This window comes from Fistularia commersonii, chromosome 1 (genome assembly GCF_037954325.1).
Source record: "Fistularia commersonii isolate RoL2024-O1a breed Wild chromosome 1, RoL_Fcom_v1.0, whole genome shotgun sequence".
Classification (NCBI taxonomy): Eukaryota; Metazoa; Chordata; class Actinopteri; order Syngnathiformes; family Fistulariidae; genus Fistularia; species Fistularia commersonii.
The window spans coordinates 14379646-14394439 of NC_141284.1; the positions used below are offsets into that span (position 1 = coordinate 14379646).

General features: G+C 40.0%; 1 protein-coding gene across 2 annotated transcripts in view; it reads left to right on the forward strand.

Annotated features, from left to right (window-relative positions):
• eml5 (EMAP like 5) overlaps positions 1-14794 on the forward strand; it is a 49550-nt gene that overhangs the window by 24997 nt on the left and 9759 nt on the right. For both annotated transcript variants that reach the window (XM_086149584.1, XM_086149593.1), the window contains 15 exons: positions 271-371; positions 454-647; positions 1027-1138; positions 1286-1413; positions 2979-3120; positions 3205-3357; positions 4767-4898; positions 5024-5112; positions 6057-6233; positions 6897-7098; positions 7171-7297; positions 12912-12990; positions 13260-13389; positions 13501-13599; positions 13844-13864. In XM_086149584.1, the coding sequence (XP_086005710.1) occupies positions 271-371; positions 454-647; positions 1027-1138; positions 1286-1413; positions 2979-3120; positions 3205-3357; positions 4767-4898; positions 5024-5112; positions 6057-6233; positions 6897-7098; positions 7171-7297; positions 12912-12990; positions 13260-13389; positions 13501-13599; positions 13844-13864 (1886 nt within the window). The remainder of the gene's footprint in view (positions 1-270; positions 372-453; positions 648-1026; positions 1139-1285; positions 1414-2978; positions 3121-3204; positions 3358-4766; positions 4899-5023; positions 5113-6056; positions 6234-6896; positions 7099-7170; positions 7298-12911; positions 12991-13259; positions 13390-13500; positions 13600-13843; positions 13865-14794) is intronic.

Here is a 14794-nt window from a genome sequence, read left to right on the forward strand (position 1 = left end):
TCTGCACAGCACAGGAAGGAAAGTTTCAGCCATTCTCTTCAATATTGATCCAGTGCTGTGTGTTTTATGTATTAGATTGATTTATTATATTATGTTCATATCTACAATGTCCACATTAATGCGGCCCTTCTTTCCTTTGCCTACAGCTTCAACACTTGTTCTCTTTATTTCATGTTTGTCATCCTGTACATAATAATGCAATGAATTCACACTAAAAGGATCATAAATTGAAGAGATTTTTGCTTGTTTTTTTCTCTTTTCTTTTTCCAGGGGAAGCAAAGACAAGATATTTGTTGTCAAAATAAATCCCTACCTGCCTGACAAGCTCATCACAGCTGGTGTGAAACACATGAAGTTTTGGCATAAAGCAGGTGAGAGCTATAGGCTTTTTCTCAGTATCTGACAAGCCGAACTTTGGGTTCGCACTTAGTTGATTTTCTGTTTCTCCTTCAGGCGGTGGGCTAATTGGGCGAAAGGGGAACATGGGGAAGACAGAGACGATGATGTGTGCTGTTTATGGCTGGTCGGAGGAAATGGTGTTCTCTGGGACGTGCACGGGAGACATTTGCATCTGGAGAGAAATGTTCCTAATGAAGACTGTCAAAGCCCATGATGGCCCTGTTTTCAGCATGCACGCACTGGAAAAGGTTGGGGACATTTTCTTTCTTCTTCAGACTTTCTTCTTCTTTCTTCTTTCTTGGAATGTATCTGATTTTTTTCCTTCAGACTTTTTAAATGTAGAGGTATAGAAAAGAAAATGCAAACTGTTTCAGCAGATTTACAGGTATATTCAGCAGCAACTTACAAATAAATACTCATATTGCATCAGAATAATATGAAGACCAACATGCATGATTAACAATATTTTTATATTATTTTTGAAAAATAGATGTTGCACATGGTGTGATTTGTATTCTAAAATAATTTTCAGCAGGATAAAGCTACTGCTTATTTGCATTCGGTCCAATCCAGAGATATAAGTTTAGTTAATTGTAGTTAAATAAACTAATATTACTGTCACTGTAGGGATTTGTGACTGGAGGGAAAGATGGTATTGTTGCTCTGTGGGATGACACATTTGAAAGATGCCTCAAGACCTACGCTATCAAGAGAGCAGTCCTTGCTCCAGGCTCTAAAGGTAAAGATATCTCCTGCTCTACGTTTTTGTCTTGGGTGACAGTATATTCTACACAACTGTACATTTCGAACACTGTATTTTCAGCTGAAATGACATGCTGCTATTCTGATTCAACCTGACTTTGTGCTGTAATCCATCAAAATGTAGGATTGCTCCTGGAGGACAACCCATCCATACGTGCCATATCCCTGGGCCACGGTCACATCCTGGTGGGAACCAAGAATGGAGAGATCTTAGAAGTGGACAAGAGTGGTCCTATTACTTTGCTGGTTCAGGTAATTGAAATTCACAGATCCAAGAATACAATGTAGGATGGGTAGTAAAAGCAAAATTCTCAAGGACTTGTGTTAGTTAATTTTTTCCTAATGAATAATAAATAATAACAACAAAGGCTGTAGATGTTTTTGGTTTAGTTTTCTATTTGCAGACAGTAAAAACTTAACGGACATATTGAAAATTGTGGGCAAAGAAATCATACTAATAAATAATGCAAAAGGTGAATCATTAACGTTGCACTGAAATCTCATCCCATTTGCACTACCATTGGCGATACAACAGATAACTGCAGATAATATCTGCAGATATTGCAGTTAAAAAAAAAACAAAATGTGTATGCAACATTGAGGAGACTGCACAGACCATGAACTGATCCAAGAACCCATGATAAATCCAATATTTAATTGGAAACCACAGCAAAATGCATCCATGTGTTTTCCTTACATATGCTTATGTGTACCCACTACCTCTGCAATGGTTTTCATCAACTGACCCAGGAATGGCCTTTAATGGCTGCTTTTATCCAGTGAACCCATCACATGTGGCTATAATGTGTGGTAACGCATATTCAGGTTTTCTGAAAACTCCTGTATGGAAACCCTTACAAATGACAAACTTTTCCAGTGAACCCGTTACATGTGCCTATAATATGTGGTAACACATATTCAGGTTTTCTGAAATTTCTTGTATGGAAACCCTGTCAAATGAAATATGCTTTCATCCGTCTGTGTGAGTTGTTTTATTATCCACAGTATGTCCTATACTGTTTGTAGGTTGCTTCTTTTCATCAAGGAAATGATTACATGAATGAGCAAAACACTTTTGATGGCTTTTTGAATATGTTGAGTGAAAAGAAAATGTACTCACGGTTTTGTTTTTAAACCATGATGAAGTAATGATAGTTACCGTTACAGAAAAGTCTACCTTTAGTGATACACGTTGTGATTTTTCTTGCTCAGGGGTGGTCATAGTATCACAAACAAAAGAGGACCTCATCTGAGGTATCCATTTGTTGTCAGATGTAAACAATAATTTAAAAAAAAACCACATGCTTTTGGCAATGTTTAGGATGTGTGTATGTTGGTAGGCTAAATATACACACTTATGAACAAATCGCTCGAGATTTGAATTTAATTTAATTTAGTTAAGTGGCCCTGGTTCCACTGTCTGTTGGCAGGCTTGGTCTTATTGATTATCCTTTTAAAATGTACAAGCACATTCTGATGGTAGTAAGAGATGGGATCTGAGTATAGCAAAGGTTACTCCTGAACCTCTATTTTGCTGGATAACTGTGTGAAAGTTATATATGCATGGGTCATCACAGGCATAATATAGAGTGCTTTACACTCTATATAATGCCTGTGATGATGGATCGTGGATAGTGCAAGTGAGGACAATAAATGTATTGTTCAAACTATGTCATAAGTAAATGAGGCCACTAACATGACTTGGCTGCTATAATTTGTGTATGTTTTAATTTAGTGTGATAATGTAACTATATTCCACCCTTGAATTTTCTTAAAAACATTTTTTTTACTCTAAATGCTGTTTTGTGCACGCTCAGGGTCATATGGAGGGTGAAGTCTGGGGCTTGGCCACTCATCCCCATCTTCCTCTCTGTGCCACCATCAGCGATGACAAAACTCTACGAATATGGGACCTCTCCCCCAGCCACTGTATGTTGGCTGTACGGAAGCTCCGCAAAGGTGAGCCAATAGCAGATGAGCTCCTTTTCACTTGTCTATTTTGCATTTGGTCTAAGCATTTAACAAACACCTTGTCCTCCACAGGTGGCCGCTGCTGCAGCTTCTCCCCTGATGGTAAAGCCTTGGCGGTCGGTCTGAATGACGGCAGCTTCCTCATTGTTAACGCAGACACCCTGGAGGATCTGGTGTCCTTCCACCATCGCAAGGACATAATCTCAGATATCAAATTCTCTCCAGGTCTGTTGTTCTACTCCATATTTTCACCAGTACCAGATATCCTTGCCTTGCAGTTTATGCTGTAAATAGGCCTTAAAATCAGCTTGCCCTTCAAAGTATTCAAGTTTTTGTAGGATGTGTTGCAGACTTTCGGCGGTGTACTGATCTCCCCCTCTGTAAGTCAGAAGGGACCTTATTTCGGCCCTGACCCAAATTAATGGTTTCTGTAACAAGGCCAGGTTGTCCTCAAGAGAGAAATATGAAACAGTGATGCTGAGCAAAGTGAGAGCAAAAACCTAAATTGTCTCTCAGCTGGACACTTAACCTTAATTTACAATTCAATGTATCCTTCTTCTCTGCCCAAGAACCCTAAATCCCAGAGGCCTCATATCTCACACAAGATGTCATTATATAGAGTAATATAATTCTCAGTTACAAAATGGTTGTGATTTGTTTGAAATACTGCTAATCTTGAAGAACCCCTCGAGAATTTCATGCCAATAACTCCAAAAAAGATTGAAAATGCTTAATGCAATCTATGAAGAAACTTGATGACATCTTAGAGATGGCTTGGAGAGTAGTGTGTTCTGTACAGCATTAAATGCCTGTATTTAGGCTGCCTTCTGGTATATGCAACATGCTAACAATTGAGATTTTGCTGTGCTGCAGTCTGTCTGTTTTAACATGTATGCATTGAGTTCCTTACCTAACAGGTCATATTAGTGAAAAGGCCTTTTTTCCCTTAATTTGGCCACTATTCACTAAAGGGGGACTTCTAGTCTTAAAATAGAATGGTTAATTTTCTGACAGCAATTTACCACCTTGCTTATCTTCCAGCATAGTCAGTGGATTAGTTCACCACCTGATTCACTTCATAAGACCTTCAAATCATATAACTATTTAAAAACTAGCTTCTTAATATGTAGTTAACAGTTTGAAACCACCACTTCTCTTTTTACTGTTTCTGTGTAGAAAGCTAAATCATCAAGCTTGCATTTTGAGCAATGGGTACCACCTATTTTTGCTTGCTGTAATGAACATTATACTGTGATTCACAACAATACTTGTACGTAGCTATAGATGTCTACAAGTCTAATCCACAAGGTCTCTGGTACCATCTTCTTTTCTAGAGCTTATTATAGAGACTCAAGGATGCCAAAAAAAGTCCTGGAAGCTAATTAGATGTCCATCTTTTTGTATCAATCATCTAATAGCTGCTGACAAATCTCATGTAAGGTGATTAACAAAGTTGTCTAGCTTCATTATCATGTAACTCCTGAAGTATATACTACATTTCATAGGACTCCAAACTTTTGTGGAAATCTATCTTTCTGTATGGCATAGATTGTTCAGCAGCCAGCTAACTTAGCTTTCTTGTTATGGTATGATATAGGAATTTGAGTTGTTCCTGCATTTTTTTCATTACTCAGGTTCCGGCAAGTACCTTGCGGTAGCATCGGGAGACACATTTGTGGATATTTATAATGTAATGAGCAGCAAACGAGTTGGAGTGTGTAAAGGATGTCTGAACTACATTACACATTTGGACTGGGATAAGAGAGGTAAACATACTTCTGTACCACTGAATAAATCATGTTAATCCATGCTGTGGAACCTGTCATAGATTCAAAATGTTTATCTAGAAACACAATCAACTACTACAGCCCACTGGGTTCTTTATTGACAGGAAAACTACTTCAAGTCAACACCGCTGCGAAAGAGCATTTTTACTTTGAGGCCCCTCGCGGCAAAAGGCAGACCATCCCAGCTACAGAGGTAAGAAATGGTGTAGCAGCAGTTGCTCTGGTGTTGTTGGCCCACATTCTTCCCCAGGGATCAAAGAATTCCCAGGGAAGGGCAATGAAGCATTATCACAGCCTACTTTTCAACTGTACCCATTTCATTGTTGCAGTTGTAGCAGGATGATATTTATTGATAACTTTGTGCTGCGACTGACATTAACTTCAGAAGACACAGTGGAGGAAATTATGATGAAAATTTGAGTGAGTAATAACTAGGTTCAGCCAAGATTACTGGGTCCTCAGGTATTCCCTAATCTCTCTGTGTTAACCTTCTGATCTGTTCACCCTCCTTTCCTATCACTATGCGCTTCTTGCTTCGGTCATCAGATCATCATCGTTGTTGAGATTAAACAGGGGGTAGTTCTTTCTGTCTAAGAACAGCGGCTTTATTATTATATTGATGACGCCCTGAATGCTGTTTAAAACAAGTCATTAGTCATGGAGCGCCTCGAGGTCTTTTATCCACTGTTATATTTAATTCTACACTGTAGTAGGCCAATTAATTTGTTGTCTTATCACAACACTCAGCTGTACTGGCAGCTCAGTTGTGCATAATGACAGCCAGGAATCTACCATAAGGTGAAATTCCTCACAGTTTTCAATCAGAATTGTTTTGTCAATTTTTTTTCTGTTACTCTGTTTTTTTTTCCCAGATAATGGTGCCTTGTGAAATTCCAAGGCTTTTGATTTGTGCAAAAATCAAAAGTGCAAATAATTTAACAACAAATTTCAATGATGCAGCTTTTTTTTAATTTTCCAAGATCAGACATGTGCTGAGATTTCACATGACTTCAGTGTATTGTTTGTCCTCAGCCAAAGATCAGGTGCTCACTTGAAAAATGCAACAGGCTCATCTATTCACATCCTCTAACAACAGCTTTTATTGTGTAACTCCACTCCGTCACCCACTTGTCTTAGGCAGAAAAGATTGACTGGAGCACATGGACGTGTGTTCTCGGAATGTCAGTCGAGGGCATCTGGCCTGTGATCAGCGAGGTCACAGAGGTGACCTCCTCCTGCCTAAGCAATGACAGGAAAGTGCTCGCAACAGGAGATGACCTAGGATACATCAAGCTCTTCAGATACCCCATCAGGGTAAGGCATTATTAGTCAATTGGACAAGCGTGTTGTAGAACAGTGGTCCCCTGACTGGTACCGGTCCGCAGATCACAAAGGAAACTCCACAAAGGAAAATCTTTTCTCATTAGACCTTCTGAATCATATTTTGAAAATTGACTGTTTCCACCTTTGCCTTAGTGCTTCACTTAATATCGTAATTGCCTAATAAAAAGTGAAATTGTTGCATTCAGATAAAATACCATGACAAAACTTTTTAATAATTTGAACCCCCGCGCCTCTAACCGGTCTGCGGAGACATTTTCATGCATAAAACTGATCCCTGGTACAAAAAACAGTGGCATTGATTGTCCAGTGGCATTAATGGTTTGAACATGTATAGAGGAGGGATAGTGACTATGTGGGGAGAAGGATGCTGAGGTTGGAACTGCCAGGCAAGATGAACAGAGGAGGCCAAAGAGGATATTTATAGATGTAGTGAAATAGGACATTAAGTTATTTGGTGTGAGGGAAGAGGATGCAAAGGAGGGTGTAACTGGAGGCAGATGAGGTGCTGTGGCAATCGCTGAAGGGGAGAGCTGAAAGAAAAAGTCATTTGGACAAGTCATAACTCAAGGCTCAAACATCATGTTTGTTGTGAGTAAATGTCACAGGGGTTAAATAGTTTTCCTCCCCCATCAGGGCAAGTATGCAAAGTTCAAACGATACGTGGCTCACAGCACGCACGTTTCCAATGTGCGGTGGACCCATGAAGACAGCCTCCTGGTGACAGTCGGTGGAAGTGACACTTGCCTCATGATCTGGGCCCATGAACCCGAGAGCCACCGGGAACTCAGACAGTGTGACAGCGAGGAGTCGGACATCGAGAGTGAAGATGATGGCGGTAAGACAGGATTACTCAAGGCTCTTAATGTAGGGCTGCACTTTTTCTGACATTTTTTTTTCTATTCATTAGGTTATGACAGTGATGTGACACGAGAAAATGAGATCAATTACACCATCAAGGCCTTATCCACCAACATACGCCCCATGACAGGTGTGAAACCTCACCTGCAACTGAAGGAACCCTCTGTGGATGAAAGGTAGTTCTCAATGAGGAAGTGGAAGGATTTCAGCAACTCGTCTGTGGAGGTTCTCAGTCATCCAGGTCATAGTGAATTCTTGTTGGAATCCTCTTGCCTTGGTATCTGGACTTGAATTTTTTCACATTTCACCCCTCATCCGAGAGGCTCCTTCTGTTCAAGTGAATTTCAAGTGACCTGTGGGGAGTTTCTGAATATAACTGCTCGGGTTTTGGCTGGGTCTAGGTTATGGTGGCTTGTTATGCAAATGTAAGAGGTGGTTGTCAGAACCTAGGTCTAAGGAAGTTGTTATGCTTATGTAATTGGTTGTGACAAAATAGCAAACTTTGTGTGATTACCTGGATTGGAAGGTGAAAAGGTAAAGCTAAACAAAGGAGTGAAACCTGTTGGGTCACATGAGCTGAGGCTCATGTGGAAGTTACTGGGGGCTGGTTCTGGTGGTGAATCTTTCTTGGCTGTCCATAATATGGACAATGCTGTCTTCAAATAATGGCCCTTGTCCTTTGGGTGGAGATGGACCGCCGAGTCCTGTCCTGAAGTCATGGCTCTCTTGTGTTGGGCCATCCATTTGTGCAGAGGTTGTTTGGTCTTTCCTATGTAGATGTCATCACAATCCTCAGTACCAGTGACAGCATATGCCACATTCTCTATCTTGTGCCTGGGTGTTTTGCGCTTGGGGTGCATCAGTTTTTGTCTCAGGGTGTCTTGGCTTTCCAAATGTACTGGTATTTGCCGTTTGTTGAGCACTCTTCGGAGTTTCTCCGAAACACCGGCAACATTTCATCCCATATATTGCTGAACAACAACAGCCTCTCAAGAAGCCAGTCGGATGAAAGGTGAAACATCTTTAAATAAAGAAATTCAAGTCCAGTTGCCACAACAAGATTTTGACAAGAATTCAGCAAGTCAGTGATCACAAATTGAAGCTGAAACTAAACCTGATCTCCTTTTGCAACACACCTTTTCTTTTTCCTGTTTAACTGTATCTCCCTCCCTCTGTCTCTTTTTTGACATAACTTGTCCTTTTCTGCTTTTCTTCCTCCCTTTAATGGCTGCTCTCTGTCTCTATCCTGCTTCTGTCATTTTAATTCAACTTGAAGACAAGGGGTGGTCAGGTAAGCAGCTGTTACTCCGGTTTATTAAATAACACACAAGGCTTCGTTATTTTAAAGATTGCATAAGCTAATTTGTTTTAAATGAAGTCAGTTTCACTAACAGTCACTGGTGGCCTGGTTTTGTCATTAGGAAAACATGATAAAATATCAAAGTGCAAGTTGTGATAAGCATGGACAATCTGTTTTAAGAATATTTTTTATTTCTGTTTTAAACTCATTAAAAGCTCTAGTTGTGATTTACATTTATGTTGCAGTCTTTCAAATACAAATGAAAATGATTAATTCTTTAATGTGGTTAATTCTTTAATCTGTTTATTCAAAATACCAACAATAAGCAGTTTTAAGTCCAATACTCAGTTAAGTTATTTTGCATTTATAAAGATGGAGTCTATGTGCTATTCTTTCTTGGCCGAACAAATTTGTTGCAGTTTTTATTGCATTGCTTTTTCAGTAATGTGCAAAATCAGCAGAGATGTACTAATATATAAGGGCTTACACAGTATATAGTACACTTGTACTTGTAATCTAAATTCAGGGCCTCTTTGACACAGTAGAGGTGAACAGAGATTCTCTAATTTTTACGAGAAACTGAAAACAGCCTTATCTCAAAATATATAACGTTCATAATGGGCACAAAGATAAGTTATATATGTATGAGAAAAACAACAGTGTTTGCCATTTCTCAAATATTCTGATTTGATCTGAATTTCTTTTGTTGATTTTTCAGTACATATATCGTCCCAGGTTTCTTTCTTTTAGTCTTTCTTTCCTATACAAATCGAACCTAAGAATCTCATAAAGGATTGGTCAAGGCACATGCTAACAATAACCGCCATTGGTGCCGATAACCTACAGGGTACCGGTGGAAATTGGGCTACTGTGGGTCGAGGAAGAAGATGAGGAAGGCATGTTTGTTCTGGAATGAGTTAGATGAAGTGATGCAGAATATCTCCAGATGAAAGAGTGGTAATTGGTGCAGACTTCAATGGACATGTTGGTGCAGGCAATAGAGGAGATGGAGAAGTGATTGGCAGGTTTCTATCCAGGGTATCCAGGAATGGAACACAGAGGGACTGATGGTGGTAGACTTTGTAAAAAGGATGGAAATGACTGGAGTGAATATTTTTTTCCGGAAAAGACAGGAACATGGGGTAACTTATAAGAGCAGAGGTAGGAGCATGCAGGTCGACTACATCTTGTATAGACACGGTAATCTGAAAGAGGTCAGTGACCGCAAAGTTGTGATAGGTGAGCGTGTAGCCAAACAGCAGAGGATGGTGTTTTTTTTACAATCACTCTGGCGACAGAGAAGATCAAGAGGACAAAGGCTGAGTAGAGGACAAAGCAGTGGAAGCTGAAAAGGGAGGAGTGTTGTCTGGTTTTCAGAGAGGACTTGAGAAAGGCTCTGGGTGGTCAGGGAGAGATTCCAGATGACGGGACAACTACAGCTAATGTGATCAGGGAGACAAGTAAGAGTCCTTGGTGTGTCGTCTGGAAGGAAAGTAGATATGGAGACTTGTTGGTGAAATGAGCAAGTGTTGGAGTGTATACAGAGAAAGCGGTTAGCAAAGAAGAAGTGGGACACTGAGGGGACTGAAGAGAACTGACAGGAGTACAGGGAGATACATTGTAAGGTAAAGACAGGAAGCAAAGGGAAAACAAAGGGCTATGATGACTTCTATGCTCAGTTGGACAGGACGGAGAGAGAGAATGATCTATACAGGTTGGCAAAACAGAGAGATGGAAAAAATGTACAGCAGGCCCGGGTGATTAAGGATAGAGAGGGAAATGTATTGACAGATGCTTGAAGAGTGATGGGAAGATGGAAAGAGTACTTTGAAGAGCTGATGAATGAGGTAAGAGAGGGAAGGGTAGAAGAGGTGACTATTGTGGACCACAAAATAGCAGACATTAGTAAAGTTGAAGTGAGGAAGGCATTGAAGAGGAAGAAGAGGGGAAAGACAGTTGGTCCTGATGATATACCTGTGGAGGTATGGAAGCATCTAGGAGAGGCAGCTAGAGTTTCTGGTTAGATTATTCAATTGGATCTTAGAGAGTGAGAAGACGCCTGAGGAATGGAGACGAAGTGTGATAGTGCCCATTTTTAAGAATGAGGGAGTGGTGCACAATTGCAGCAACTATAGAGGTATAAAGTTGATGAGCCATACAATGAAGTTATGGGAAAGAGTTGTGGAAACTAGACTGAGAGCAGAAGTCAGCATTTGTGAGCAGCAGTATGGCTTCATGCCTACAGAGAGTACTCCAGATGCAGTATTTGCTTTGAGGATGCTAATGGAGAACAGAGAAGTACAGAGGGAGCTGCATTGCACATTTGTAGACCTAGAAAAAGCATATGACAGGATGCCAAGAAAGGAACTCTGGCATTGTATGAGGAAGTCTGGAGTGGCAAAGAGGTATGTTAGACTGGTGCAGGGCATGTATGCTAGCTGTGAGACAGTGATGAGGTGTGCTATAGGTGTAACAGAGAAGTTCAAGGTGGAGGGGGGACTTCGTCAGGGATCAGCTCTGAGCCACTTCTTGTTTGCAGTGGTGATGGACAGGCTAACAGTTGAGGTTAGACAAGAATATCCATAAACCATGATGTTTGTAGGTGACATTGTGATCTGTGGTGAGGCAGGGAATAGGTTAAGGGAATGGAGGTATGTTCTGTAAAAGGTTCTGGAAAGGAGATGAATGAAAGTTAGTCACAGCAAGACGCAATATATGTATGTGAATGATAGGAACCTGGTTGAAATTGTGAGGCTACAGGGAGTGGAGATCAAGAAGTTGGAGGATTTCAGGTACTCAGGGTCAACAGTCCAGAGCAACAGAGAGTGTAGAAAAGACGGGTTCAAGCAGGTTGGAATGAGTGGAGAAAATTTTCAGGGGTACTATGCGATGGAAGACTATCACCCAGAATGGAAGAAAAGGTGTACAAGACAGTGGTGACACCAACGATATTGTAAACCATACAGAATGTAAACATTGATGACAGTGACATTGATGAAAGGACAGGAGGCAGAGCTGGAGGTTGCAGAGATGAAGATGTTAATTAATAAAACAAAAATGACTTTTTCATGATATTCTAATGTTTTGAGATAGGATTTTTGAGTTTTCTTATGATGTAAGCCATAATCAGCAATATTAAAATAATAAAAGGCTTGCAATATTTCAGTTGATTTGTAATGAATCCAGAATGTATGACATTTTTGTTTTTGTAATTGCATTACAGAAGATAAAGAACTTTATCACAATATTCTAATTTTCTGAGACAGTCCCTTATGTCCATAAAACTTGTCTTTGGAGACAGTCCTGTAGTGAGACAGGATATGAAGTTAGTTGGTGAAAGATCGGAGGATACAGAAATAGGGTTAGACGGAGAAAGTTGATTCACTGTGGCGACCCCTGAAGGGTAAAGCCAAAAAGAAAAGAAGAAGAGGTCTTCCTTTTTTCGGCCTTTCCTTCTTTCCTTCTTTGCTTATTTTCAATGTTTTTTTCATTGAACCACCATTTTCTGTCTTAATAACACAAACTAAATAGTTTTTTTTTTTTCATTCAGTGCAACAGTACACATTGTATTCTTGGCAGCAGTTGCCTTTTTGATGTTTGGATTAAAATGATCTGAGTACTTCACTTTATGTCCTCAGTTGCTGAGGAGTTGTGTTGAGGTGTGTGTCCACCAGGCAGAAGTGAAAGCCGTGAGAAAGATTTTGTCTAATTCTTGCTCTTTTTGTTCTTGCTGCCATGAAGAGGTTCAAGGTATGCTCTATCAACTTTTAACAATTTCATTACATTGTCCTTAAACTTAATTTGGTTTTAAGCAGATCAAACATGAAGGAATTTGATATTTGATATCTGGAATTTGTGTCCATTCCCTGGCATTAATGTCCTTGTAATAAATGTCCATGCCTAGAAAATATTTTAGATATCGGGCTTTGTAAGCTGGTTAGGAATATGGTCTTTTTTTTACTTTTTTTTTAATAACTATTCCCTATTACATATTTTTCTACTTAATTAAGATTATTGTATGTTGAAGTATCTTAACCTGCATAAAACTGACCTGTTAACCTGTAGCTGTTTTTTTGATTTGAATCAAAAACACTGTATCTTCATGGTTATGTTTTACATAATGATGCTATCTGTCGTATAAAGGTTCTACGATCTTAATTAACAAGAACCTTTACGTGGACATGTGGCAGCGACACCTAACGCAGCAGCTTTATAGTGACTTTCAGCTTTATTTTAATGTTTATTTATTACCTTGGATCCTTCCATCTGTTCCATGCTTTGAATACTCAGCAACCCAATAAGAACAATAATGAATTCCTACCAAAGTAACTGCAGCTCCCATCATGCATTTGCAATACGGATGCCTCTGAAGCATCATTGTTTATCACTACCACAAATGTGCAGGAATACATTATAGGGTTGGAATTCTAATGACAATCATTGTCTGTAGCCCTATTAGCAGCTTACTTATCCCCAGCTGTCTGTTCCAGACCTCCTGTCAGCAGAGCACTGCCACAACCAGAGAAGCTGCAGACCAACAATGTTGGAAAAAAGAAGAGACCCATCGATGTAAGAAAAAAGGAACTCATTTTTCCACACAGTGAACAGATAACTGTCTGTAGTCCGTCCGTGCACGTGATGCAAGTACGAGCCTTTCATCGTCAGTTCTGCACAAGATTGAGCCCACTCGTATCTAAGATGATAATTTCAGCTGAAATGCCTGGATGTTGTCAAGACAGCCTGTCAGCAGATTCTCATGAAGCTGCAATCGAATGATGACGCACTGACACAGTTGAAAGCTGGCTCCGAAGCTCACCACTGTTATGACTGTCTCACAGGACTTGGTGCTGGAGCTTGTGTTTGGTTACCGTGGCAATGACTGCCGCAATAACGTGCACTACCTGAACGAGGGGGCCGACATTATCTACCACACAGCCTCAGTTGGTATTGTGCTCAACTTGACGACCTGTAAGTTTTGCTGAAGAGGCAGACGAGAAGAAGCTGTACTCAAATTGACAGCTTCGTCGTTTCCAACTGCCTGAAAACTAAACATTTGATTTTCCATTTGTTTGTTCATAGCCTGCCAAAGTTTCTACCTTGAACACACTGATGACATCCTGTGCCTGACAATCAATCAACACCCCAAATTCCCCAATGTGGTGGCAACTGGCCAAGTAGGTATGTTTATAGAAAGTTGACCTCCTTTGTCACCAGATGACAGTTGTTATTCCATGTGACTGTTGTTGGACATACACAGGATCAGTGCACCCCCAGACAAGTGTATCTGCACTCCATTAATACTTGTGTGACTCATCTTTAATCAGCCCATATAATTTATGTAGGACACTATAATTGTCTCAGGGAACTTCAAATATGTATTGCGACTTTGGTCATCAAATTGGATTTTTTTTGTCTTCCTCAGGTGATATTGGTGACATGTCAGGTAAGGCTTTTTTGAAATATTTTCGTGTTTCTTGGGATGTGGGATACAATCAAGTGTTCCAAACAGTTGAAAACCATCCTTTCATTAGCTTCTCCAAACATTTTAATCACTGATTCTTGGGACAGAAAGCAACATAACTGGTTTTCAAAATGTAATCAGCAATTATTTTTTACATTTTAACCTGGATGTCATCTCACAATTCGGGAAGTCTGAGTGTCTGAAGCAGAAATAAATGAATAGATTATTCAAGTATTGATTATCCAAATTAACTGATGGCTTAATTTTATATTCTATAATGAATAAATCTAAAATGACCATTGTTGATTATATATGCTTTGATGAATGTGATGTATACACACACACACACACACACACACACACACACACACACACACACATATACTGTATATGTATATACACACTATATGGCCAAAAGTATTCGCTCATCCATCCAAATAATCAGAATCAGGTATCCCAATCACTTCCATGGGCACAGTTGTATAAAATCAAGCACCTAGACATGCAGAGTACTTTTACAAACATTTGTGAAAGAATGGGTTGCTCTCAGGAGCTCAGTGAATTCCAGTGTTGAAATATTCCACAGTGAACTGTCAGCTGTATCATAAGAACATGGAAGTGTTTGGGAACATCAGCAACACAGCCACTAAGCGGTAGGTCAGTTAAACTGACAGAGCGGGGTCAGCGGATGCTAAAGCGTATAGTGCGAAAAGGTCGCCAACTTCCTGTAGAGTATCGCTACAGACCTCCAAACTTCATGTGGCTTTCAGATTAGCTCAAGAACAGTGCACGGAGCGCTTCATAGAATGGGTTTCCATGTCCCATCAGCTTCTTCCAAGCCCCACATCACCAAGTGCAATGCAAAGCACCGGATGCAGTGGTGTAAAGCATGCCACTAGAGTCCACTGGACT